This window comes from Agelaius phoeniceus, chromosome 3 (genome assembly GCF_051311805.1).
Source record: "Agelaius phoeniceus isolate bAgePho1 chromosome 3, bAgePho1.hap1, whole genome shotgun sequence".
Taxonomy (NCBI): Eukaryota; Metazoa; Chordata; class Aves; order Passeriformes; family Icteridae; genus Agelaius; species Agelaius phoeniceus.
In genome coordinates this window covers 109,136,038-109,160,937 of record NC_135267.1, presented here as the reverse complement: position 1 = coordinate 109,160,937, position 24,900 = coordinate 109,136,038, and the positions used below count along the sequence as shown (strand labels likewise).

Below are 24,900 nucleotides of genomic sequence, written 5' to 3'. Positions count from 1 at the left end.
AGATATCTATTTATAAAGGCTAGTGGTGTACACAGAAGTCATCTGGTTCTTTTTAAGGCAAAGTGGCAACCTGGAAGCTTCTCTCCCCCACTCTGCACTGTGAGCTGCAGCCTGTGTAGACACCAGCAGTTCTTTCAGCTCTTCCTACCTCATGGAAACTTGCATGCATGATGTCTCATTTCCCCAGGTCATTTTGCTCAAAAAAACCTTCTGATGTTTAGTAATGCTGATCATCTACCACTTAAAGAGAGTGAGAAGGGAGTAACAGGGATTACATCTTTATTTCCTTGATGAAGTTACTGGATCATGATTAAATGGCAAATTAGCACTCTGTCTGTAAATGTGCTCTGCCATGGGATACTTGGGATGGGGTTAAAACCTAATCTTTTGTTTGAGAAAAGCTGCTAATATTTGTTTCCCTGCCTCCCTCCTAGCATTTAAAAGAATTCTTTTGGTCTGTTTTTGGTCATTTATTACACACCTGAAGCCTAAACTGGTAACCCCCTGTGTGATTGGTTACTAAATACTTACTCCAAGTAATAAATGGTCTCTGTGCATTCATCTGAGAGTGAATCTGGGTTTTTTTTTGTCCCATTATTCAGCAGAAAAAGGTGAGAGGATATAGTTATCCAAGTGCAATGGGATCCTCTTAGTGGATGGCTTGTAGTAAATGGTTGCCCTAATAGCTCAAATTTTCATCTTTTGTGTGAGCCACAACAATCTTGCAAAACGATACCCTGTGATCCATGGTACAAATCCAGCAAAGCTGTGCTAACCAAGGGGTGCAGCAGCCACAGGGAGAAGGTGATAACTTGGTTAAAGAAGAAACCCAACAAATACCCTGTGAAATTCATGGGAAAATGAGTTTCAGCATTTCAGATGTGTGTTCCAGTAATCTGCTGCTGATGTTACTGCATTTTGCTGTTAGGAAACATGGCTGCATCTTTTGAAGTGAGAACACTTTAACTACAAAAGTTGATACAAAATATCTCATTAGTCCCCTTGTGTATTCCCACCACTGATTACAGACAGTGCTGGAATCAAAATTGAAATGTTTTGTGCTTTCAGCCTTGTGTTTCACAGATTATGGCTCACGAATTAACCCGCGTGGTGGAGGAACAAAATCTACACAAAGCTGAAACTTCTGCTGGAACAGCAATTTGAAACATAAGTAAATTTATTTTTTTTTTTTTAATGATTACAGGTGGTAATAAATTGTGCCATTCCAAAAGGGCTGAAGTACAATCAGGCTACACAGACCTTCCACCAGTGGCGTGATGCTAGGCAAGTGTATGGTCTGAATTTTGGCAGCAAAGAAGATGCCAATGTCTTCGCAAGTGCCATGATGCATGCCTTAGAAGTATTAAATTCACAGGAAGCTGGTAAGAGGCTCTTCACTTATTTTCTTCCCCTAAGATTGCTCCAATACAGCAAAATTCAAATGTTTATGTGTAAAAGTCTGTAAGTCTTGTTTTTAATCATAAATAAGCCTCTAGGTGTTTGAATTATTTGGATGTTTTGTCTGCCTAATTACTGCTTCTTAACAGTGCTTCTCAACTGAACTGGCATCTCTGTAATTGCACTTCCTAGCAAGTAAATCAATTTACATATTTCTATATTAGATACAGAAACTGCTGGCTTTGCCTTTTTTTTTTTTTTTTTTAAGGAAGCAAAACAAAAAGACCTGCCCAAGAAGCATAAGGAAGATACTTTTCAGGATTTCTAGACACATCCAGGTTCCTATTGTGTGTTGGTATTTTTGCTTCTCACTGGTTACTGGTTTATTATAAAATTGTGAAGGTGTTTTTCCTCCAAACTTTGCAATTCTCTGGCACTTTTTACCATGCAGAGTCTTGAATCCAGGGTTAACATTCAGATGAGCACATACAATTTAGACACCAGGTCTATAATTTCATTTGTTTGAAGTTCAGGGTGACATAGGCTTTAAAACAGTGGTGGAAAAATCCCTGCCTGTCAGTATTCTGCTGATATCTGTAACATATTCTGGGTAGGCTCTACAGCAAATTGATCAGTATAACACTGTGACACACACAGAGGGAGTTTCTTTTAAAAGACTGAGAGTCTTTTGTGTTCTTGTAACCAAATAGAATTCTTTTGTCCTCATTAAAGTTTCAAGATTGCCTGTGTAACAAGAGATAGTACTTGTGTGCCAGTTTCCTTTCTCTGGTGTAGAAGAGAGGCTGTAGATAACTATACCAGGGCTGTCTCAGCTACAGCAAAAAAGGTGGTTTTATCAAGTTGGTGTTTTTTCTGGTAGTTCTTTCAAGACTTACCTTTTGAAACTAATCTGTCTAGGCTGTGGATGATAAATTCTGCAGTGCTTACATTGTTACACAACACAGGAGGCCAAAACAGAAATGGTAGCTGGAGTTAGGAGGTTTCTTTTTGCCTGCTAAAATAACCCAGTTGTGATTCCCAGTCTCCCACCTCTCAGCTGGGTCTTTTCTCTTCTACATCCCTCAGTTCTGCTTTCCCTAAGGGTTACTCAGCTGTAAACTTTTCATGCATTCTGACTGTTCATCACCTGTCTCCCAGCCAGTATTTGGGAACATATGAAGTGTTGGTTTGTACTCTTTTGATGAAAAGGCCTGATTGATGGTAATAACCACAGATTTGAGGGGTTCAAGTTCTTTCCCATTACCTGTACTTGAAGAATTTGTGTTTCAGTGTGTATATATGCAAATGCACATCTTTGTAGTTCAGTTTAACTCCTTATAACACTGAACCCGAGCTGCTTGAGAGGCTGAAATGACATAGGCAGGCATGGCATTGCTCATTTCTTAGTTAGTGTGTCCATTTTAAATTTTGTGGCTTGTAATTTGTCTAATGACTTGTTCTCTTCCTACTTTATGCAAGGTATTTGTGGGCTGCTGCATTTTTATATTGCTCAGCAGTAGAAATTTTATTATAAACAGAGATGCTAGTTCACTTTGTAAAGACTTGGATAAAACTAAAATTTTATGACTGTAAAATTTCATAACTGTGTATGACTTATCACAGCCTGGTTGCTGACTACAGTGCTGTTGTCCTCTGGTTTGTTCTCAACAATTCTCAGATTGACAGGAATTAAGCTTTGTAACTATGTTTGAAAGTGACTGGGTTAACCTTTAAATATTTCTGAATTACAGCATTGTCACTTTGTTTCTCCTTGTTGTGAGTTTAATTCGGTGGTAGCAGCAGGCACAAGTCAAAATGCATTAATTAGCTGCATCACAAGCTAATGGTGAGCAAAGGAGATAATTGTTCTTCCCTGGCTGCTGTCAGCCAAGGGCTGTGCTGGTTTAAGAGGAGCTGTCACCTGTGCCACAGACACAGAGGTGCTCTAGCTTCCATCCAGCTGACATAAAACCAAACCTTCACATTATCAGCATTGTTTCAACAGATGAGCAGTTTTGCACTGCTGCTTCTAAAAAAAAATTCCTAATAAGGCACAGGGAATTGCTCTCTCAGCCTCATCTCACTCCCAGACAATGTTTAAAGATAAATGCTCATAATGTTTCTGTGTTAGACTACTGTCAACAAGTTTTATCAGCTGGGAAGTTTGTCACTGTCTGATGTAGATATTACTTAATTTTTCTGACCTGTGTCAGTGGAAGAAGTATCTTTCTGAACATGCTGCTTCAATAATGGAGATAGGTTGCTAAGTGGCTTGCAGTTCAGAAACTCATTAATTGTGCTCCTTGCTCAAAGCTCAGTGAATTTTGTTTCTCTGTAGCTGGTATAATTTCCTAAAAGTGCAGCTAGAAATGAATCCTTGGTGTTAGGTTCCCTGCCCCAGCATCTCTGAAATAGATGAATATTTACTTAGACAGGTCACTGGCTCTGAGGCTCTAATATTAGCTCTTCATTTTAGGAAATGGATTGCAGCTGCCTCTCTTTTATAAACAAATTACTCTTTCTGAAAAGGTGTTGAGAGGGTATGTGTCATAAAATAAACTTACACTGACATATGATGATCAATACATTATATATGATTAGTTTTGTTTCTTTCAATGTATCTGCTTGGCTTTTAAAAATTCCTAACCCATGCTGTCCTTGTTGGTGTTTGGATGACACTGCTTCAAAAATCTGTACTTGAAGATGACAACTTGTCTCTGTTAGTTTAAATAAATTGCTGTGTTTCCTAGTGTATCCAAAATGGCATATAGAACCTCCAACTGAAATAAAAAGAAAGAGATCCTACATAGATAGCTTCCCTTTTATTATAGAATTGCATCCAGTTAAAGTTAGATTCTTGCAGTATCCTTATTTTCTGCTGTGCTTTCTCATTTTGGCAATTTCTTTTATTAGCTCCCTTATTTTATGTTGTATTTTATTCATAAAAGGAAAGCAGTTTTAATGTTAGCTGAGCATACTATTCAGAAATTCATAAAGCTGCAGATGAGTTTTAAATTTTATGCAAGGGTTCACAGAAATCTAAATGACTTCTGAGGGATATTAAAGATTAAGTTGTGTACATCCTTTTGGTTTGCAAGTCAGCTGTTGGGTATGGCTCTCTCTTTTTAAAATAAAATTAAATCATGGTCTCCTTCTCTTGCATATATTTGAAAAATGCCATTGATCTTTTAGTTGGCATCCTCAGCTGTTCTGCTGCCTGCTGGCAAAATTGGAGCTTGTTTAATTTAGGATCTCCCTCTAGTGGATGTGCTGGAGTCGAGGCACTGCTGAGCTCTCAGGGACAGGTTTTTGTCCTTCTGCTGAGTTCAGAGTGAGAATCTCTGAAGTTAAGAGCAAAGGTTTTACTGCAAGTGGCAGCTTTCTGCTAAGAAACCAGTGCAGGTTTGTCTCAGAGGGCTGGGAAGCAATGGCTGCCTTCTCAGTGAAACTGCTGCAGATGCTCTGCTGATGTAGGATTTTATCCTCTCCCTGTGTTACAGGTCTGATAAATGAACGTGCTAACTTCTCAAGTGGTTGAACTCTGCTTATTTAAATGCATTTATTTTATTTTAGCTCTGTTCTGGTTCAAATGACTGCATTAGCAAACCCTATTTTCCTGCAGGCTAGTTGGGCAGATTGTAGGCAACCAGCAAATCCAGAAGAGTAGGACAACACAGGACTGCATTTTGTCCTGGAATTTTAAAGAGAATTAAATAAAAATAATTAATTAAATAAAATTGAATATTGCAGGTTCCTGCCCCACACTGTTTCAGAAATACATTAAAAGTGAACCAAGGTTTTATTTCCTGCCCTCATTTTGGGAAAATTTGGAAAGACTTACTACTCATTACATTAAATAACTGTTTGACATGGTCAAAAGTGACACCTTCATCAAATGCCAAGTGCATGTCATCAAGTTTAAGAGGTCAAATGGAGAGGATTTCTGGCTCTTAGGCTGTGTGCAGTGTGTTCAGATATTCAGTAATTGTCTTGTCTGGAGATGACAGCTTGCTGCAAAGGTTTTGCATTGCATTACAAAGGAAATTTTCATATCTGCATTAAGTAGGGCTCATTGTTGCAATCAAAGTGGCTCTGGAATGAGAGAAAAGCTTCAATGAAGGGAAATCAGACAGCTGAGAATTCTCTGATGTGTGAGACAATGGATTATTTCTTTGAAGGAATAAGGCCACGGAAGGGAAGCTTGTGTTGGGAGGAACAAAGGAGCATCATACTCAGCACTGCTGCACAAAACACCTCCTAGTTCAGCTGGAATCAGTGTGGCTTTGTGTGGCATCTGTCTTCAACCTCAGGAAAGCCTTGCTAAGAGAATAGGAAACCAACTGTGGGCTTTCTAGATGTGTGATTTGCACCTGGGCAGGTCCTGGGAGTTGTTTGTTGCAGAAGATGAAAGCAGCAGAAGAACTGAAGCAAGGATGTGACAACAGTAAATCAATCTATTTTCATTCTTTCTCATAGAATTCCATAGATGTAAGATTTGTGATGCTTTTTGTGCTAATCTGTAGCAGTTATATATATATATATTGGTTCTTGAAAAGATTGTGGAATGTTCTGGATATAAAGGCAAGGTCATGAAGGGCTTCAGTGCATCTGTTCCAGTGTTGCCTTAGATCACAGTGTAATTCATAGGAAAATGGGGAGGAAGAAAAAGAACCAGAGGGGGTTTTTTGTTTCCAAGGTCTCATTATTTTATCCTTCTGACTTTTGAGGGGAAAAAGCCCCTGTGGTTCAAGTTTTTTGAGTTTCTCTTGAATGAGTAAATTTAGAAGTTAGTTTGTCCAGTTATTAAATAAACAAATCTTTATTCACAGCTGTACATTAATGTGCAGTCCCTTCTCTTCCAGCAGAGATAGGTAATTAAATCCTTGCTGATAGAGGAATGCACTCAAATAATGGATTGAATAATTTAATATCTTTGGGAAATGCAAACTGAAACAAAAATTGGGGTTGCCTAATTGGAATATATAGAGAGACTGCAGAAGACTGAAATGAGAAAAGTGGAGCTTGGGGGGTGCTTTTCTTTGTACTGCTTTGGTTCATGTCATGCTAAAACTTGTTTTGGGAGAATAAAAATTCTACAGCAGTGAAGTAATGATGCTGTACCTGTACTCTTAGGAAGCCTCTGGAACAGGCTGTCAGCACTCCCTGTCAGAACAGGAGTAACATGATGGTATTTTTATTACCTGTGTTGTCAAATGTTGGATAATATCTCTGGTCTTGCTAACAAGATTTTTCCCTTCCTTTTAAATGTGGGATTGATTAAATAATTTTTTTTAGGTCGTTTCTAGGTGTTTATAATAGCTGATACTGATTAGGTAATCCTGATTTATGTGCCAAAATGGTGATCCTGCAGGAAGTTCTACCTGTTTATTAGGCAGAGTATTTCCTCTGCATTGTAATTGCAGATAAGATTAGTGAAAGCATCATCAGTGTTGGCTGTGCTGTTTGGAAGTGAAGGGAGGGTTGCTAAGTTTTCAGAGTTATACAAACTTTTAAGAGTTGCCTGTATGGTGTTGCTGATTTTTTTCTTTTGGTTCTTCAGAATTAGTGGTGTATCATGTGAAAGCATGAAATTTTAGGTGAACAATCTGAAGGATTTAATTAAAATCTGGTAGCTGGTCTAAACTGCATGGCAAATATTAATAGAAGCACATTAATTTCTGGATAAAGTTTTGTTTCATAAACATGGATGAATGTCAGCATATTTTACAGGTGGGGGTTTATAGTGTTGTCTTTAAAAATATTATCAGTAGAAGTTGTAGATAGATTTAATCTGCTTTTGGGAGCAGGGTGTTTTCATGAAAGCCATGAAGATAGCTGTGAAATACACCTTGGGTAGGCTCATTTCTGTAGTGTTATATGCCCCAGTAATGACAGCCATCACCTATAACATTGCTATTTAATCAAATTTTGGCACAGCTGAGGGTGGAGGGGGAGCTCTAAATATCCCACAGTGGATGCTATTGATAGATTTAACTTCAATATTTGCTCCTTTATGTTTGTGCTATTGTAGTTTGATCCAGCAGCTGCAGTTCCTGCTGGTGAAGCTGTGGCCCTGGGCATGGGAGGGTGGCAGAGGGACACTGGGAGCTGCTGATGTCCCCCAGGAAATTGGGTTTGAGCCAAGCCTGGCTCCCAGGTTATCAGAGCTTGGTTTCCAAGGCACTGCTGGCCCTGATAGGGGCTTCTGCTGGCACTGATAGGAGGCTTAGCTCTACTTAAATTCATGTGTGCTTTAATGAATAGTTTTGTTGTTCTTGTTGCCTTTTATTGCCTTGATCAAGTTAAAAGAGCTTGTGGATTGACGTGGAAAGTGTTCAGCTTGAAATTTGGAGTGATGAGTGAATTAACTCAGCTGAAGGGAGCTGTGAGTGAAGCAGGGGCTTGAAGGGAGGGGCAGCCTTGGCTGGGAGATGATTCCCCCTAACAGAAGTACTAGAGAAGATTTTGTCACTAGCTAATGCCCTAGTTTTTGGCCATCATGGTCCTGCATATAAACCCATAACACCAGTTGGGAGGCTATGTGTCATAAAATAAACTTTTACACTGATATGATGATCAGTACATTATATATGGTTAGTTTTGTTTTGTTTCTTTCAGTGTATCTGCTTGGGTTTTAAAAATTTCTAACCCATGCTGTCCTCATTGGTGTTTTGATGATACTGCATCAAAAATCTGTACTGGAAGATGACAACCTGTGTCTGTTATTTTAATAAATTCCTGTGGCTTGAGCAGTGACTTGGTTTTGGTTCTGCTCAAGGCTGGTTAGAAAATCAGCCCAGCCTTTGTTCTGGCATGGCCTGGAGCAGGACAGGCTCTGAATGGAGCTGGAGGCACATCAAAGAGGGATACCACAGTTGTTGTTCTTACTGCTTCCTGCACAGATCTCTGAAAAGCCTGCTTTCCATTCATTCAGAAAACCTTTAACCATTTAAATACACTTTTTTTTTTTTGGTAAGTTCTTATATACCCTAACAAAAATAAATCTTTTTGGCTGTGGCTTTGAACTCTTGCCTGTGGTATGGGCTTTGTTTAGTAGGAGTATTCAAACTGTCCTTAAAGAAAATATTTTCTAAAGATTATAATTAGCCAGGTCACTTATGTTTATATCATATAAATGTATAAATAAATTTGCTGTCCACTTTCAGTCTTGGAAAAGACTTCTAAAAGACAAGTCACACTTTGATTTGGATATCAGACTGTATAATTGGAACACTGCTTAGTTTTGGCACTGACATACTGAGAAGTGAAGGAGTGGGATTTCTTAGTTACTGAGTTGTTTATATAAACTTTTCCTCTGGGGAGGAAATGGAGATCTTTACCTCAAACTAAAATTCTTATGTGTGATAGTTGACCAGCCTTAACAGATTTATTCAAAAATTAGGGTGAGAATAAGCTGTACTCTGAAGCACAGTAATTGCAGGTGGGAGGTTTTCTTTGTGCTTTTGCCTTCTTGATTTAGGGCATGTGAGGTTCTGAGGAAGATTTCACATGATCTGACTGCCCCTTTTCATCCATCCTTGCGTTACCAGCTCCCAAGTGAGCCTGTCCAGCCAAAGGAAAACACCCACTGCAGCTCAGTGTATAATTTGCAGGACATGTGTTGTGCCAATCTTGAGCAGCTGATGCTTGGGGGGATTTTTAGGGCTCCAGGAATGTGATATTTTCAATATCAGTCAGTGTCAACACTGATAACATACAATACAGCTGGCAGGAAAAGAAGTGGGGTAGGGTGTGGTGTGACACTCCAGAAGAGAGGAGGTAACTGAGAGAGTGTCACAGACATCTTTTATGGAAAATCCTTTCCTCCTGAGAAGCTGAGAGGCCTCAGGAACAAAATGTAAACAATGGTTATCTGCTGCTGTGGAGTGGAACAGGTGATTGGTCTCATGTGGTTGTTTCTAATTAATGGCCAATCACAGCCCAGCTGGCTCAGACAGAGAGCTGAGCCACAAACCTTTGGTATCATTCTTTCCTATTCTATTCCTTGCTAGCCTTCTGATGAAATCCTTTCTTCTATTCTTTTAGTATAGTTTTAATGTAACATATATCATAAAATAAATAAATCAGCCTTCTGAAACATGGAGTCAGATCCTCATCTCTTCCCTCAACCTGAGACTCCTGTGAACCACGGTCACAAAAGAGGAACAAAATAGAGGAACAAAAGGCATTGAGGGAGGACAAACCCTGTGTTTCCTTCCTATGCTTTCATAGGGTTCTGCAACTGAAATGGTTTGGCTTTTGAACAGAGATACAAAGTAACCAGTCAGTTAGGGCTAAAATTTAAGGAGTTTGATAAACTCCAACTCTGGTATGTTTTAAAAGAGTGATGCTGGGGATGCTTGGTTTGGTTCAGGCAGTGCCCAGCAGTCTGATGTTGGTGTTCTGATGTTGATGCCACTATGATTGTCATTGTTACTGCATGAAGCACCAGGTCTGGCTGTCATCTAGCTGGTGGAAATGCTTCATGCAGGGCTTTTTTCCCCCCTGAGATTTTTAATGTGGTAGATTGCCAGTCCATCTCTCACCACACACTTGCCTGAACTGTCATAGAGGAAGGGTGATGCAAAGGTGAAAGAAAATAAGCTGAAAAACCAGAAAGCACTGAAACTGGAATGGCTGCTGAACAAATTAGTATAAAATTATATCCTCTGTCTGTCAGAATGTGCTGCAGAGTGCACCATCTGTGCCTTTTTAGAAAAAGAGAGATGTTAGGTTTTCTTTAAAACTCAGAATGAATAGACCATTCAGCCTCATCTCTCACTTGGCTTGTATTGGCTTCTGAAGATAAAGTGATCCTGTAAAAGGATCAGAGTTCTTTTCCAGGCAGTATCTGAATATTTCTCATGGGGGTTTGTGTTTCTGAGGTATCTTAAAGTGTTCAGAAGCCTCTGAGAGAGGTTTTCACTACCTAGTTCCTGTTTATTTAATATACCACCTGTCATGCTACCCAGGCAGTTGTATTTTAGCAGTAAAGTGGTAGTCTTGGCTTGCTGTAATAAACATTCTAGGATAAAACATGCTTTTCCACCTGGCATGTACCTTTAATTTTATAATGTTCATTAGCAGGGTGGCTGCAGAGGGAAATTTCATGAGAAAACAGGACAAATGACTTGGGAGCTGAACTTCCCTTTTCTTGAAAGCCTTTGGTATACTCAGATTGCATTTCCTTAAGGCAGAAATGTGTAAGAAGTAGTGGAACCAGCAGGTTAATTGCCAGCAGGGGATTTTTTTTCCTTTTCTGTGTGCATAGCTGTGAAAGAAGCCCATCCCTGGAGTAGGCTGGCCAAGCCAAAGCTGCCTGGGCTTGCTCGTGTTTGCCATGTGCAGAATTGGTGGATAAGATGGTTTTCTGAAGGACCCTGCTCTGGAACAAAGTTTGAGGCTATAGCAACAGGTTTTTCTCACAACTAGGTGTGTTGGAATAGCCAGTGCAGATGAAGGTTGGTGTTTGCTTTCTGCAGATGTTGGCTAAAGAATGATTTAAAAGGTTGGAGAGTGGTGGTCTGCACCCAGCTACTGCAGCATGATAATACCTTCTTCAAAAAAAACCTTTTAAAGATTAAATTGGCTGAAGTTTGAACTTTTCATTTCTACTGCTTTTTCAGCACAAAATAGTTCTGGTTCTAGTTCTGTTTCTACAATATGGACACATTGTGACCATTTCTTTTCATTTTCCTTTTTCATTATTAATTTTCAGGTCAGCGTGTTCCATTCTGAGGAATGAGCCAGGAATTTCATCCTATATCTGATACTCAAAAGTGCTGCTTGCAGTTTGCAGCTCAAGCTGTGAGCCTTGACTTACCCCAGGTGTTGTGCTGGGCATGGCAAGCAGCAGAGCTGGTGTTTCCAGTGCTGCTGGGTTGTGTCTGCTTGTGAAAGGCCACCAGAGGCTGCAGGCAGCAAATAGCCCAGCTGCCTGGGAGCTGCTGGCATGGGCAGTAAAGCTTTCCACCTGTCTCACAGGGCAGAGGAGAGGAGCATGTGTGTCCTACAGAAGTTTTCAAGCAGAAAAGTTTTCCAGATGAGCCGTGTGGCAGATGTTTCTGTTGAATGGTCATTTAACTGCAATGATGAATTAATAATTAAAATTTTTTTGCATTTAAAATACAGGTTAAAAATATATAGTTTTTTAATATTGCACTATAAATATATAGGTTTTTTAATATTGCATTAAAATATAGGTTTTATACTTGGGGGTGTCTCTTGGAGATACTTCAAGCAGCATCAAGGCATTAGGTACAAGGGCCTAATGCTTGCTGAAAGAATAACTGAGGAAGACACCACATCTGGAGTACACTGCCTGCTTTCATCCTCCACAATTAAATCCCATTACTTTTTGTAATTGTAGGGTACATAGATGGTGTACACTTTTATAATTTTCATGATTAAAGATCACAGTGGACACAAAACTGTGGCATTCTGAGGAAATTAACCTTTTTGTAGGGCTTTCAGACAAGGCACTTGTTGGCTGTGTCTCAAGCAAGTTGCCTGTCCTTGATGTGTCAGTGTATCACATGTGGTCTTTTTATCAGTCTTTTTGGGTGACTTTCACAAATTCAGATAGGAAAAAATTTTGTATTTTGATATTTGAGATGGGGAAGATCTCATTACAGCTCCATAACTCTAACTAGTTTGGTGGAATATCAGTGGGAAATCACTGCTTTGCTCTTGGACATTTTCAAAACTCGATGTTTTAATTGATTTTAATTCTTTTTTCTTATAAATCCCATAATCTTGAGCATAGCTGTAGTCTAAATAATTTCCTGGATTACCACCTGACAGCAGCAATGCATCCATGGTCTCCTATATTTCATTCCACACTCTGTTGTTCTTCACTTCTTTTTACACAGTTTTGTGCTGTAAATACATCTGTGATTAAAATGGTAAAGCTTTTTTTGTTTCTAGAATACAGATCTCACATAGACAATTACTTGAAAGCTGTATGGTTCAGAATTTCCCATCAGTAGAGGCTGAAGATGATTTTGCATGACCACCTTCCCTTTTGCATCTCTTGTGCTTAGCAGAATTCACAGTTTGCACATTTGTTATATGCCCCCATCCCTTTGGACACAATACTTGTCAGTGTAAAAAAGGTCTTTGATCCAAGTTGATGACCTGAAATCTGAGTAAATTTTGGTGTGACCTGTAGAAACATGCTTTATCTTCCTTCTCTCAGTGTGGTGGTATGGTTCTGATGGTTTTTCTCCTGTTCTTTTGTTTTTGGTTTTTTTTTTTTCTTTTCTTTTTCTGTTTTCTCCCCCCTTTCCAGTGTTCTATTTAGGTGAGTGGTTTAATTTTTTGAGCCTTTTCTGCTCCTCCAGGAGTATTTGTTCATTGTTTTAAGAAAAACAATCAGCCTCGGAGTGCTTTTCAAAGCTTTTGTCAAATTCCATCATGCAAAGAGTTTTTTTTGCATTTTTGTGAGACCTTTCCATCCATGTGAAATAAATTCATTCTGCAGATGTGTGAGGTAACGTTGTACATGTGTGAGGTTGCAGTTTTTATTTGCTGCATTATGCTCTTGAGCTTGTTTGGCTTAAAAATCAAAAGTGAGCAGTTCTTAAAATGTTGTGTGATGGCTGGCTTTTTTCTTTGATTTTGTGCCTTTTTTTTTTTTTTTGCATGGTAAAAATTCAAACCATTAATTTATGATCTGTTTTTGCTCTTAGGTCCTACATTGCCTCGACAGAATTCACAGCTTCCCTCTCAAGTACAAAATGGTCCATCACAAGAAGAAATGGAAATCCAGAGAAGGTATGGTATTAAAAGTGAACAGCTTGTTCAGTTCAAGGAAGTGAGAACTCTTAATGAGGAGAAAATAAATGTCAAGGACTTAGAATTGCTCTCCTGCACGAGGGCAGCATGTGTGTGTGCAGTTCTCAGTGCCACTGTAAAAACTTTCTTGCTGGATCCCTTGTTCCTGCTCTCCACCCATTCAAACAATGCAGTTGGAATTGGCATGCCAGGAAAGAGTTGAAGATCAGAGGGGAAGCCTTGGGAGATTTCACTGTTGTCATTTTCAACCAGGCTAATTCATTTCCCAGTGACTGTTGTGTGCTCAGTTTTTGACACTGAAAAAAGCAGCAAGTGAGGAAGGAAGCTTTGGAAGCAGAGAACTGAGTCATCATGAATGACAGGGCTTTTGTCCTGAGTGTGGATGCGCTAGATCAGAACATTCTATTGGAAATCTTGTTTGCCTTTACACTGTATTCTTTAGCAAAACCCCTTCATTTTCTGCTTTTAGTGTATAAATTGATGGAGCCTTTAGCAGTTTAATTTTCAACTGAAGCATTGCTGGTTATATCTGTGCTGCCCTCAGTGACTGGTCTGTGTTCCCCTGGCCAATTGGGGCTTCCTCCAAGTTTAGCTGTTCCATTCCATTTCTATTGATTAGAAATTGAATATTTTTTCACACCTGTAGCATTTTAATCATACAGAGTCTTTTCACATTCCTTTTAATAATCATTATGTATTGATGAAGTGCCCATTTTCTACAAACTCTGTGGTTGCCCTATTCCCAGTTTTGCTTTGAGGCAGTGTGGGGGTTGTGGGTGTCTGACATGGCAGAGGCTTGTAGGACAGTGCTGTCACACTGGGCTAAGGGAGAACAGCAAGACCTTGGGCTGTCCCAAGCACACTGCCTGTGCTGCAATCCTGGATTATTTTACCATCAAAGCACTCCCAGGAGATTAGCTGTTCCCTTCCTGAAGGGATGCTGGGAATGATTCAGGTCACATGCAGGACAGATCCAGGGAACAGGAGCCTTGGATAAATGGGAGGTGGTCCAGGCTGATGGTGTAAATGCACCTAACAGCTTTTTGTGCTGACTGGGAGAATGCTTCAACATGTTGGGTCTAATTAGCACTGAAGCTTTCTCTATTTTGCTATTCAGCATTTAGAGGTGAGCAGAACCGAATTGCCAATTTAGGAATAATTCATTTGATAAAGAAGCTATATATGTTGAACAAAGGGTTGCCATCAAAATTGGCATCATACTTGTCTGTCTCTTTTCTTCTGTGTCTTCTTAAATCTGAGCAGGAATCACTTTATCTGAAAGTTGCCTTGTTTAAGAACAAATAGCAAGAACCTCATTACAAATCTGTCTGTTTGATGTGTTTATGTGCAAGTTTGCTGTCATGATAAAAGTCTTTTATGTCACTTCTTTTGACAGACTTTTAAAAAGCCTTTTTTCTTTCGATTTTTTTTCTGTCCTACATTAGTGGTTTTTAGTATTTTTATTTGCTGTCTGTTCCTTTAGAAAGCTGCATTATCTGAAATGTATAATGCTGAAATACTTTTGAGAGAAGCATTGTAGAGTGGCATCTCCTCAGAAAAAGTGCTGCCCTATATTAAGAGCTCTGAAAGTCTCTTGAAACTTTTGGTATGTGAAGGACATCCTATCAGATGGCATTCTTATGGCTTGGCTTTTTTGATCAGTGTGCTCAACTTGTTTCCACTTAATGCAATGTCCTCTTTGAAGTCTGCTTCTGGGTTTGTTTTGTTTTTCCCTGAAACAAGGATGGAGCACTGGAATGAGTGTTTTACTCGTGCTGCTAGACAGATTGCCCGTGGAAGGACTATTGCTGCTGTGTCATTAAGCTTAAGAAGAACATGTAATTTTGTTAAAACATTTCACAAATGCTTCTTCAGTCTCATTACTCCTGTAACTACATGGTAATAACAAAGTTCAATTAACTCTAAGCTAGAACTTCTCTTCTGTAGTAACTGTCTTGCAGCTTTCAGACTCTAAGAGCAAGAGTTACTACCATCATGTAGAGAGTAGTAAATAGTTGGGAAGAAAAGGTTTAAGTATGTATTACTTTGAACATATCTCCAAGTGACATTTCCAATCTCACTAAAGGGTAAAAGCAGTGTGGGCAGGCTTGAATCCTGTGGGGAGCAGTAAGACTACAGGGAATGCAAGAAATGGGAATAAATGTTACTGCGTGGGCAGGAACATGGGGTTTGTGATGGAGCAGGAGAAAGGCTGTGCCAAGTCTGTGCCTTGTGGAATGTGTGTCTGTTGGGTGGGGGTTTTCTTGAAAGTGTGGCTTGGTAATAGTTGTCTTTGAATTCTGCTCTCCCATCCCTCCTCTTAGGTGTGCCTGGATTTAGCAGTGTGTAACTGACTCCTGTGTTAACTGCAGGAAAATGTTTTTTTAAATTATTCTAAGCTGGAGAAAAATATCTGCTTGTGTGAAAATTAAAGGGACCCTGTGGAGGTCTAGTCTAAGCCTCTGCTCAGAGAAGGACTAATTTCAAAGTTAAATTATGTGGCTTGGAGCTTCAGGGTTTTCTTAGGCAGAAATAGAAACATTTCTTCAGAAGTATTTTGCCAAAGGACTGACCAGTGAAGAGTGGCATAATAAAGAGAGCTCTTCAGCCAGCAGGGTCTGATGTTTTCCTTTGCTTTCATAACCAGTGTTCAGGAATCTTGGGAAAATTGGGAATTGAAGAGTGAAATTAGTTCATTGCCAGCAGAAGTACATTATTTTGGTTCAGAGATTTTTCTCTGTTTTTAGAAAGGATTTAGATGCCCTTACATTTTGGGTAAAACTGCTTTGTTTATTTTGCTGCAGAGCTTCCTACTTGAATATTTGTATTGCTTACTGGGCAGTGATACAGTTCCTAAGGCTGCTAGGACCAGATGTGCCATCTGAAACACTGAGGTTTTTATAAGGCCAAGATTACACATAAGGTATAATGAACTAATTTTTTCTGGTGAATTGATAACTTTGTTACTGTCTTTTAAGAAACATTAACACATGGTGGATGCTTTCCCTCTCAGGGAGTACTTGATGCTAGCTGTAATTTTCCTTAATTTGCACTCACTTCAGTACAGTAATAGCAGGCTTTAAAACACTCCAGCTTCCATTTTGATCCTCAAAACTGAAGGGATATTTTGTTCTGTGGGTTGTTTTTAATTTTGTCAGAGTGGTGGCCAGGCAGTGTTTATAAATTCCACTGATTGATAATGAGCCAGCTTCAGTTGACATAGATATTTGTTAATAACTGCAGAGTTACCTAATGCCAAAGACCATTTTAAAATACAAGATTAGTTCATGGCATGCCTGTGTGTGCTACTGGTGCATGTAAATTTACCTTCTCTCCCAGCCGTGGTAAATACATTGTCAGGAATATGAGTCACTGAGTTGGTATCTAATATGACACTTGGGAATTTAATGAGTTAATGTTTATAAATAACTTCAAAATGGTCACTGCTTCATAAATAAAGAGCTCCAGGAACAGAGGAACTGTACAGATAGTAAGGAATGATGAGGGTGTACAAGCCCCCCACTGCCCTTCAGGGGCGTCATGGACCAAAACTCGACCGAATTCTTTCGTAAGTACTCAAAAACATTACAAGTTTGGAAAATGCAACAGCAGAATATTAGGAGGGATTGTACTTATTAAATACTTTTTTTGCTTTGGTTTAGTTTAGTTTGTGGTGATACTGTTAAAGAAAACACAGGTATGCCTGTGCTAGAATTTAGTATTAATATGGTGTGGGTTTCGTAACATCCTGTGGAAGGATTCTTAGTTTTAGTACAAGTTCAGAGGCTGTTAAATGTAGCAGTTTCTTAGTAAATAAGAGACTTGAAGGCAATATTTTTATTTTACAGATTAAATTTTTTCTGAATTTTGCTAATCTTATTCTTCAACTATAGTAAAATGTTTTCCCCCTTGTAACTTAGTAATTATTACATACTCCTGAGCTGTTTTGAAAACATATGTAGAAATGCTAAGAAAAAAAAAAAATCCTGCAATTCAGTGTCAATGTAGCTATTGTAGTTTAAGGGAATCAAAGTTTGCCCATGGCTGTGTGTCCCTGGTAGCCTTGTTTGTAGTGATTTCCCACAGCCTGTAACTTTTCCCTAGTTAGTGGCCAGATGTACAGCTTCCAGCTTCCCTTTGCTTCTGAAATGGTGCCATTTATCCAACAGCTTCTTTCAAGGAAATAGGGTTTCTTTAAAAGGCAAATGGATTGATTAGATTATAACTGAGCACACAGCTCTAAGCTGAGATACACATGAATATGATGGAGTTGTTGGCTTTTTGGTTTAGGGTTTGAGAGGGCAGTAAAATCCACTCATATGATTGTATTGTTTGCATAGCTGTGGTTTACATGGAATCAAAAGGGGCTTTACCCCCCTTTTTTTTTTTTAGAATTTTTTTTTTTTTTTTTTTTTTTTTTGGCCTGTCTCATTTTCTTTCCATTTGTAGTAAAGTTTTCAGAGACTTACCTGGCTTTATGGGTAGGTGTAATGGGTGTTGTGTGGTTACAGCATAATTGTACATGCTGGTAACACTGATCTATTGAGAAGACCACTCTTCCATTAAGCAGTATTCTGATGACATTGATAGAATTGCTTTCAAATCTTTCAGTTCTGTGAGCTTTTTTCTGTTTAATGCAGAACATGAAATTGGAGTTGAAAGTTGCTCTACATTTTTCCAGATTTTTTGTTATTGTGGTTCCCTTTTAAGAAATTGTGTTCCAGTTGTACTCACTGGAATTCACTACTGAGAGGGAGTTGCCAATGAAAGTAGGCTTTTCTTCTGCTGGGATTCTTCTTTTTTCTAAAATTCTGTGAGTACAGGTGTCTTTCTGTGATCTAGCATCTGCCAGGAAAGCTCATGTTCTCTTAGTTTGAGATAATATATTGAAAAGATGTAGATGAGGAGAATTAGGTTTAATGAGGTGTGATCCAAGAGCATTAATAGATCCCTTAGTCTGTTAGAATTCCTCTATCTAATCCATTTCAAGTTTCTACTTGTCTCTTCATGTCTTTATCATAGTGACTGGCTACTAATTTTTGCTTGACTGATAAAACCTAGTTCTTGCTACTTGCAGCTAATGCATTTTTAGCTTATAACATAAAAGCTTCTTCTTAAACCTTAAATCCCTTTTGATCAAGGAGATGAAAGCCTGTTAATTTGACTTTGGTAACAGATAAAACATTGGACAGTAAACTGGACCCAGACAGTATTTTCTTCACAAAAACAGAAAGGCTGTTCCTGGGCTTTGGTAAGGCATTTGACAGATACCAAGAGGGAATTTTCAGGTCATGTGGAAGAGAGGAGGATTGCTGTAGAAGTGTGAGGAGCACAAGAACAGGCATCAGTGCACCAATGGGACCTGTAGCAATCAAATTTCTTTTGGTGTTTTGCTGAACAAAGCAAGTCCTTGTTGCTGATGTGAGTTGAGTTACGTGAGAATGAAGGAGAACAAGAGGGGTTGGATGATATTGCAGATTTTGATGATCAGAACAGAATGAGAGTTCATAGTAGGTGTCCTGTTTTTAGAGGGGAATACCACTAACCTGTAGACCACATTAATGTACAGGGAAAAATCAAATGGACATTGGAATTGTTATAGTCAATGGTGTCTGATCAAGAGAAAGCTGCCTGAACTTTAGAAATAGCTGTAAGGACCTGGATTTGTGCAGTGATTCAAAATCATGATAAATGCAGTTAATTACATCATCATTTCACCCTGTGTCAAGTGTTTGATACAAACCATAATTTGAACCAGTCTCACCTCTTGGTGCTGCTGAAAGAACCAAAGGTGCAGAGCACAATTCAGAGTGGCAGAAATTGTCAGTTCCAGAGCATATACATCAACTCATTTCACAAACCTCTGGCCTTTAACAGTCAGGCTTGGCAGATCTTCTGAGTGCCTGTGTCCTGCTCATTGGACCAAGCTGACCAAGTCTGGTCTGGGCTTCTCTGACACCATGTGGATTATGCTCAGGTAGAAACTGTCCTGAGTGTCAAGCACTTGACAGAAAATAAAGCTGACTTGGTGAGAGTTTTAGAGCAGGAGTTTAGTTTAGATAATGCAAAGTGAAGTTTATGCAGCTGAGATTGCTTAGGAAGATGCAAAGAGGTTAAATATTGATCACTTCTGCTGAGCTTCTGTTATTGGTGAATCCTGTACTTCTTATTTATGAAGATTCTCAGTCTCTGTGGAGGCTGCCTGTGTTTGATGTCAATACAGCTTGCAAATTTCCAAGATGTGGATGTATTTTCTCTTTGTACATGAATTATGAAATTTGGGGGGTGGTGTGTGTTCATTCCATGGTACATAATGTGTAGGCACTGAGATATTGTAAATATTCAGTAGGTTTGCGTGACCATACAGGAGAGTGAGCTCTGTGGCAAATGCTGAATTTTGGAGTGGTGAATAAATATTTAATATTAAAGATGGAAGAGCAAGTTTAATGCTGGTACTCAATTTTGATTACTCAGATAAATTCCTGCAAATTTGAAGAGCCATAAGAGGACACACTTTCCTGAACTGGTACAGAAGATGATCAGAGGATTAAACTATTAAAAAATCAAGCTCGGAGCTAAGTTCAAAATAACATGTCAAAGCACTTTTTTCCCCCCTGTAATAGTTTCAGCAAGGCTAAAGTAAGTTGGCTGTGTCTGTGTCTGGACTTCTGTGGATTCCTGATGATCACAAGGTAGAGGACAGCATGCTTCAGATGGAGCTGAGGTCAGCCTGCTGCTGGTGCCTGTGCCTAGGAGCTAAGTTCAAAATAACATGTGGAAGCATTTTTTTCCCCCCTGTAATAGTTTCAACAAGGCTAAAGTAGGTTGGCTGTATCTGTATCTACTTCTGTGGATGTCCAGATGTTCCTGGTGACCACAAGGTAGAGGACAAGGTGCTTCAGATGGAGCTGAGGTCAGCCTGCATCTGGCGCTAGTGCCTGTGACTAGGAGCTAAGTTCAAAATAACATGTCAAAGCACTTTTTTCCCCCCTGTAATAGTTTCAACAAGGCTAAAGTAGGTTATCTGTATCTACTTCTGTGGATGTCCAGAGAGTGTTCCTGGTGACCACAAGATAGAGGACAAGGTGCTTCAGATGGAGCTGAGGTCAGCCTGCCTCTGCTGCTGGTGCCTGTGACTAGGGGAGCTAAGTTCAAAATAACATGTCAAAGCACTTTTTTTTTCCCCTGTAATAGTTTCAACAAGGCTAAAGTAAGTTGGCTGTGTCTGTATCTGGACTTCTGTGGATGTCCAGATGTTCCTGGTGATCACAAGGTAGAGGACAGCATGCTTCAGATGGAGCTGAGTCAGCCTGCATCTGGTGCTGGTGCCTGTGCCTAGGATCTAAGTTCAAAATAACATGTCAAAGCATTTTTTTTTCCCTGTAATAGTTTCAACAGGGCTAAAGTAGCTTGGCTGTGTCTGTATCCACTTCATCTACTTCTGTGGATGTCCAGAGAAGAGTTCCTGGTGACCACAAGGTAGAGGACAGCGTGCTTCAGATGGAGCTGAGGTCAGCCTGCTGCTGGTGCCTGTGGCTCAGGCAGACACTGTGTAGCCTGTGTGCAGCCAGCTGCTGTGTTTGCTGCAGTGACTCAGTGCTGGGAGGAGGAGAACCATCATGTGAGATGTATTCTAGTGAGTAGTGACTGTTGGATTAGATAATGCTATCTGTGCCCACATGCTGGGGCTAACAGCATTTGAGAATCAAACTCCAAACATTGCTGGCTTGGTTGTTGCTCTGCAGTTGGAGGCAGGGTTAGAGGAGCTCAGGGCAGCCCCAAAAGTTTGGGTACACTGAAGCTTCAGGTTGAGCAGCTCAGTTGGTTTGGATTGATGAGCCCGGCTTTAATCATAGCTGATGTGATACATTTACTTCTCCAATTTAGCATAGTAGTTATTCCTAGATTTCTTGCCTTTAAAACTTAAAAAAAACCTAGTGAAACACAGAAAGAAAGATGTATAAGCTGTTGAGTACTTTCTTAGAACCACATTTGGTTTCTTCTACTGAATGCCTGAATGGTAACTTTTAGAACAATAAGTGCAGAATATTACTGCAATGGTTACAACCAGCGATAGTCTGGCAACCTTCATGCTGCCTTCTTAGTGTCATCCTTATGTCTCTCTTCTGACACACTTTGTCATTTTAGAAAAAGTAACAGCACAAGCAAGAAACTGTTTTTCAAAAAAAGCAAAAAACCCACCGTGAGTGACACAGAAAATCTCCCCTCAATTGTATGTTTTTAAGTCCATGTTGTTTTTTAATAACTCAAGTGATGGTTTTTGGTGTCTTCTTTCAATACACATATTGAATTTTTTCCCCCCCTCATTTGCCTTGTTTTTGTATCTTTAAGCAGACAAAACAGGGATAGTGTTCATATTGATCTTTGAGTGATTTGATGCCCTGCTTTGACACAGTTTTTCCGCCAAGAAAGAATGAAATGTGAAATTGGTGTGTTCATAAATGACAACTAACAGCTGTCAAATACTATGAATTATCTGCCTGCAGCTGACCTCTTCATTCAATGCATCAATTGCTTCAGTCAGGTCTGTTCCTCAAGATATTTTGTTTTTCTGCAGGCTTTGTCTTGGATCTTTGTTTTCTACAGTGAGTTTTAAAATTAAATACTTCAAACAAGTTTCTGTTCATCTTGAAATGTCTGTCAGCTCAGTGCCTCCTGAATTTGGATGTGATACAAAGATGCCTTTGTACTGTTCATGGAAATACCTCTGTTTTTAATGTATCTGGCTTTGTGACAAGAGGCCTTCCAGGTTCGTGGCTGAACTCTGTTATTCAGGTTGATATATGGGCTCCTCAGTGCAGTTTCCTATCATCTTTTTAGGAAAAAATGTAATGTCTTGATCTCACAGCCAAGAGCAAAGCAAGCTAGTGTTAGATTCCTGAAGATTTATGTGAATGTACAGCACAACTTCCACTTGAGGAGGCAAGGTGACCTGCCAGAGCAGGCAGCTCTTTGCTTTTGCAAACTATTTCACTTCTGGATTTGTTACTCATAGTTTTTTTTCTTTTTCCCTCTTGGTGCCCTTGTGACAGAAGCTCTGGGTTTTGACACAGCTGGAGTTTCTTCATGTTTCAAGGCATCCTTGCTCTGGTGGAAGGAGTCTTTGCACAAATCCAGTAACTCTGCTGCAGGTGACAAAGATATGGAGGCTTAGATGTGGAAAGTGTCCCAGGAAAGGACAGTTTCCCTCTGGCTGTTAACTCTGCTCTGAACCAGAGTATTGTTTTACCAGTAAACACTGAAGTTTCTTAATCTAGTTGAGATCTGTGTCTTCTCTTCAGCCTGTGTGGTAATGGCCATATTTTAAGACAATTAACTGAGGGCTCCATTCTTTTGATTGACTATGTTGAGGTCTCCAGCAGAAGGCCCAGAGGATCTCACAGTCATTCACCTTCAGGAGCAGAAGTTAAAAAAACCCATCTGTTCCCTTCCCCTTCCCCAATACAGATCAAAAATAATAAATAGTATTCATTTGAGACAGCTTCCTAGTCACCCATCACACACACTGGGCTTTGAATGTAGTGGTGCTACTTGCTAAATGGAAAGTGATCTCAGTGTGCATGTGGTGCTGGCTCATTTCATAGAATAACAGGAGCTGAGACAGCAGGGCTGCTGAATTGTTATTCCTTTTTATGATCAAGAGCAAGGCAGGAAGGCTGTGTGTGTACCTGAGTAAGTAAATTAACTGCAATTGTGTTTTACAGTTGTCATGTAGAAGAAATTCTAAACATTGTCACCATCTCAGAATGTGGGGGGATTTTTTCCAGCAGGGATGCAACAGTGTGTGCTTAATTCTGCTCATTGCATCTTTTTTTTTTTTCCCCATGTGTTATTTCAAGAATGTAGTCATGCTCCTGCTGCTTGGCTGCCCAAAGAACTGCAGGATTAATGCTCATATTAAGTCACAAGTTAATACTGTAAATATGATTCTTTCTTTATCCTCAGCCAGTATCTCCTTAACTGGACAAAAGTATAAGGGCAAGAGGGGAAATAATTTTAAAAGGTGGTGCAATATTAAAGTAAGCTAATTTAAAAACAGCACCACCAAAAAAAATAACTGAGAGCCTCTCCCAAAACACCCCAAAGTGAAGCTTCCCAAAATGCTTTTGGCATGAAGCTCATGAAAATCCACAAAGAAAGTGTCATGAACAGTCACTGAGATAAAGGTCCCAGCTATTCTGAGATTCTGAAGTTGACTCTGAATCTAAACATGAGTAACAGCACCTTGTGTGTGACTGACATGTGCACTTCTACAGCAGGCTCAGCTATTTCATGGAAATTACCTCTTCCATTTAATAAGTCACACTTCTAAAATAGTTGGAATAATCACATTGTCTTTGCATAACAAGCATTTCACTACAAGACAGCTCTCTGGGGCATTTTGAGTGTCTCTTTAGCTTTTTCAAAAGTTGTCCTGGTGGCCAGATGTGCTTTCTAAGACTGAAGGGTTTGCAGGTATTGCTTTCACAGGGCTCTTGAACTGCCAGTCTTGACATTCAGATGTACTTTAATTGCTGTGTGATGACTCTCCTTAATCTGCTAATGCTTTTGTCTAATATAATTTTGATCTCTGACAAAATTCAAAAATAAAATTATACTATCTAATGCTGACTAAACAAAGCCAGAGGGATTTAATGCCTTTTTTTTTTGGAATAATCAAATGTGGTTTTAATCATTTTAGCTACAACTGTAGCACTTGCTAAGATCTAGTGTAGTGTGTAGCTTATGAAATTCTTCCTTGCTTATTAAGTTGTGTTAAAGCAACTTGATTGCATTACTGGCATCTGACCTGTGCACCTTCTGGTTTGTTACTCAAAAGATTTATTAAAATTGTTGAAATGACAGCAGAAGTGTAGTGAGTTATGAGGTGTGGGTTTTTTGGTTGGGGTTTTTTTTGTTTGTTTGCTTGTTGTTTTGGCTTCTTTTTTTTTTCTTTGTTGACAAAGGGATGCTTCAGTGACATATAATGAGAAATTATTCTCAACAATGGTGTATTTAATCTCATATGCATAAGATACGCTTGCAAGGTATTTTGCTGCCCTCTCTTGGTAGAGCTTTTGTATCGTAAGCAAAGTGCTTAACTTTGTTCCTGGCAAAAAATTCTGGGTTTATTCCTTTTATTTTCTGAAGAAATGGGAAATGGCGATTCTTTTACCAAAAAAAAGAAAGAAAGAAAGAAATGTTAAATATGGCCTTACTCAATATTTACTAAATAATGAGTACTTTGTTATTCAAGTCCTGTGTGGATAAAAGTGGTTATTTCACTGTCTTTCATCTTAATTTTATTTAGTCAATATAATTTGATAGCGTTCATTGCCAGTTGAAATAATTTTTGCTTCAGACTTTTATTAATTTAAACACTTGGATGCATTTTGTTATGACACAAACCCTTCTGGGCCAGGCCAAACACCTGGAATGCTTCCCTCTGCTGCTCCTTCATCCTCTGGGCATCCCTTGCTTCAACAGCTTCTGCATGATGGAGTTTCTGTTTTCTAAATTATTTCCCATGGTTCTTGGGGGGTTTTTCCCCCCTGTGGGCTTTTTCCTGCTTTTCCTTTGAATCACTCTGGCAAGGAGTTCCACAGCTCATCTGCCTGATGGGCAGGGCTGCTCTTTTCTTCTGAGCTTTGCTCTCAGTATTTGCATTGACTCTTTCCTCCCAGCTGTTGTGAAGGAGTGTCCCCA

At 39.3% G+C, this 24,900-nt stretch overlaps 1 protein-coding gene across 7 annotated transcripts in view; it reads left to right on the top strand.

Moving 5' to 3' along the window:
* The window catches only part of ENAH (ENAH actin regulator), a 93,166-nt gene that overhangs the window by 45,371 nt on the left and 22,895 nt on the right, over positions 1 to 24,900 (top strand). For 4 of the 7 annotated variants that reach the window (XM_077176124.1, XM_077176123.1, XM_077176121.1 and 1 more), the window contains exons 3-5: positions 1,205 to 1,382; positions 12,689 to 12,700; positions 13,089 to 13,173. In XM_077176124.1, coding sequence (XP_077032239.1) covers positions 1,205 to 1,382; positions 12,689 to 12,700; positions 13,089 to 13,173 — 275 coding nt within the window. The remainder of the gene's footprint in view (positions 1 to 1,204; positions 1,383 to 12,688; positions 12,701 to 13,088; positions 13,174 to 24,900) is intronic. The other 3 variants (XM_054629894.2, XM_054629893.2, XM_054629892.2) reach the window with 1 other exon arrangement.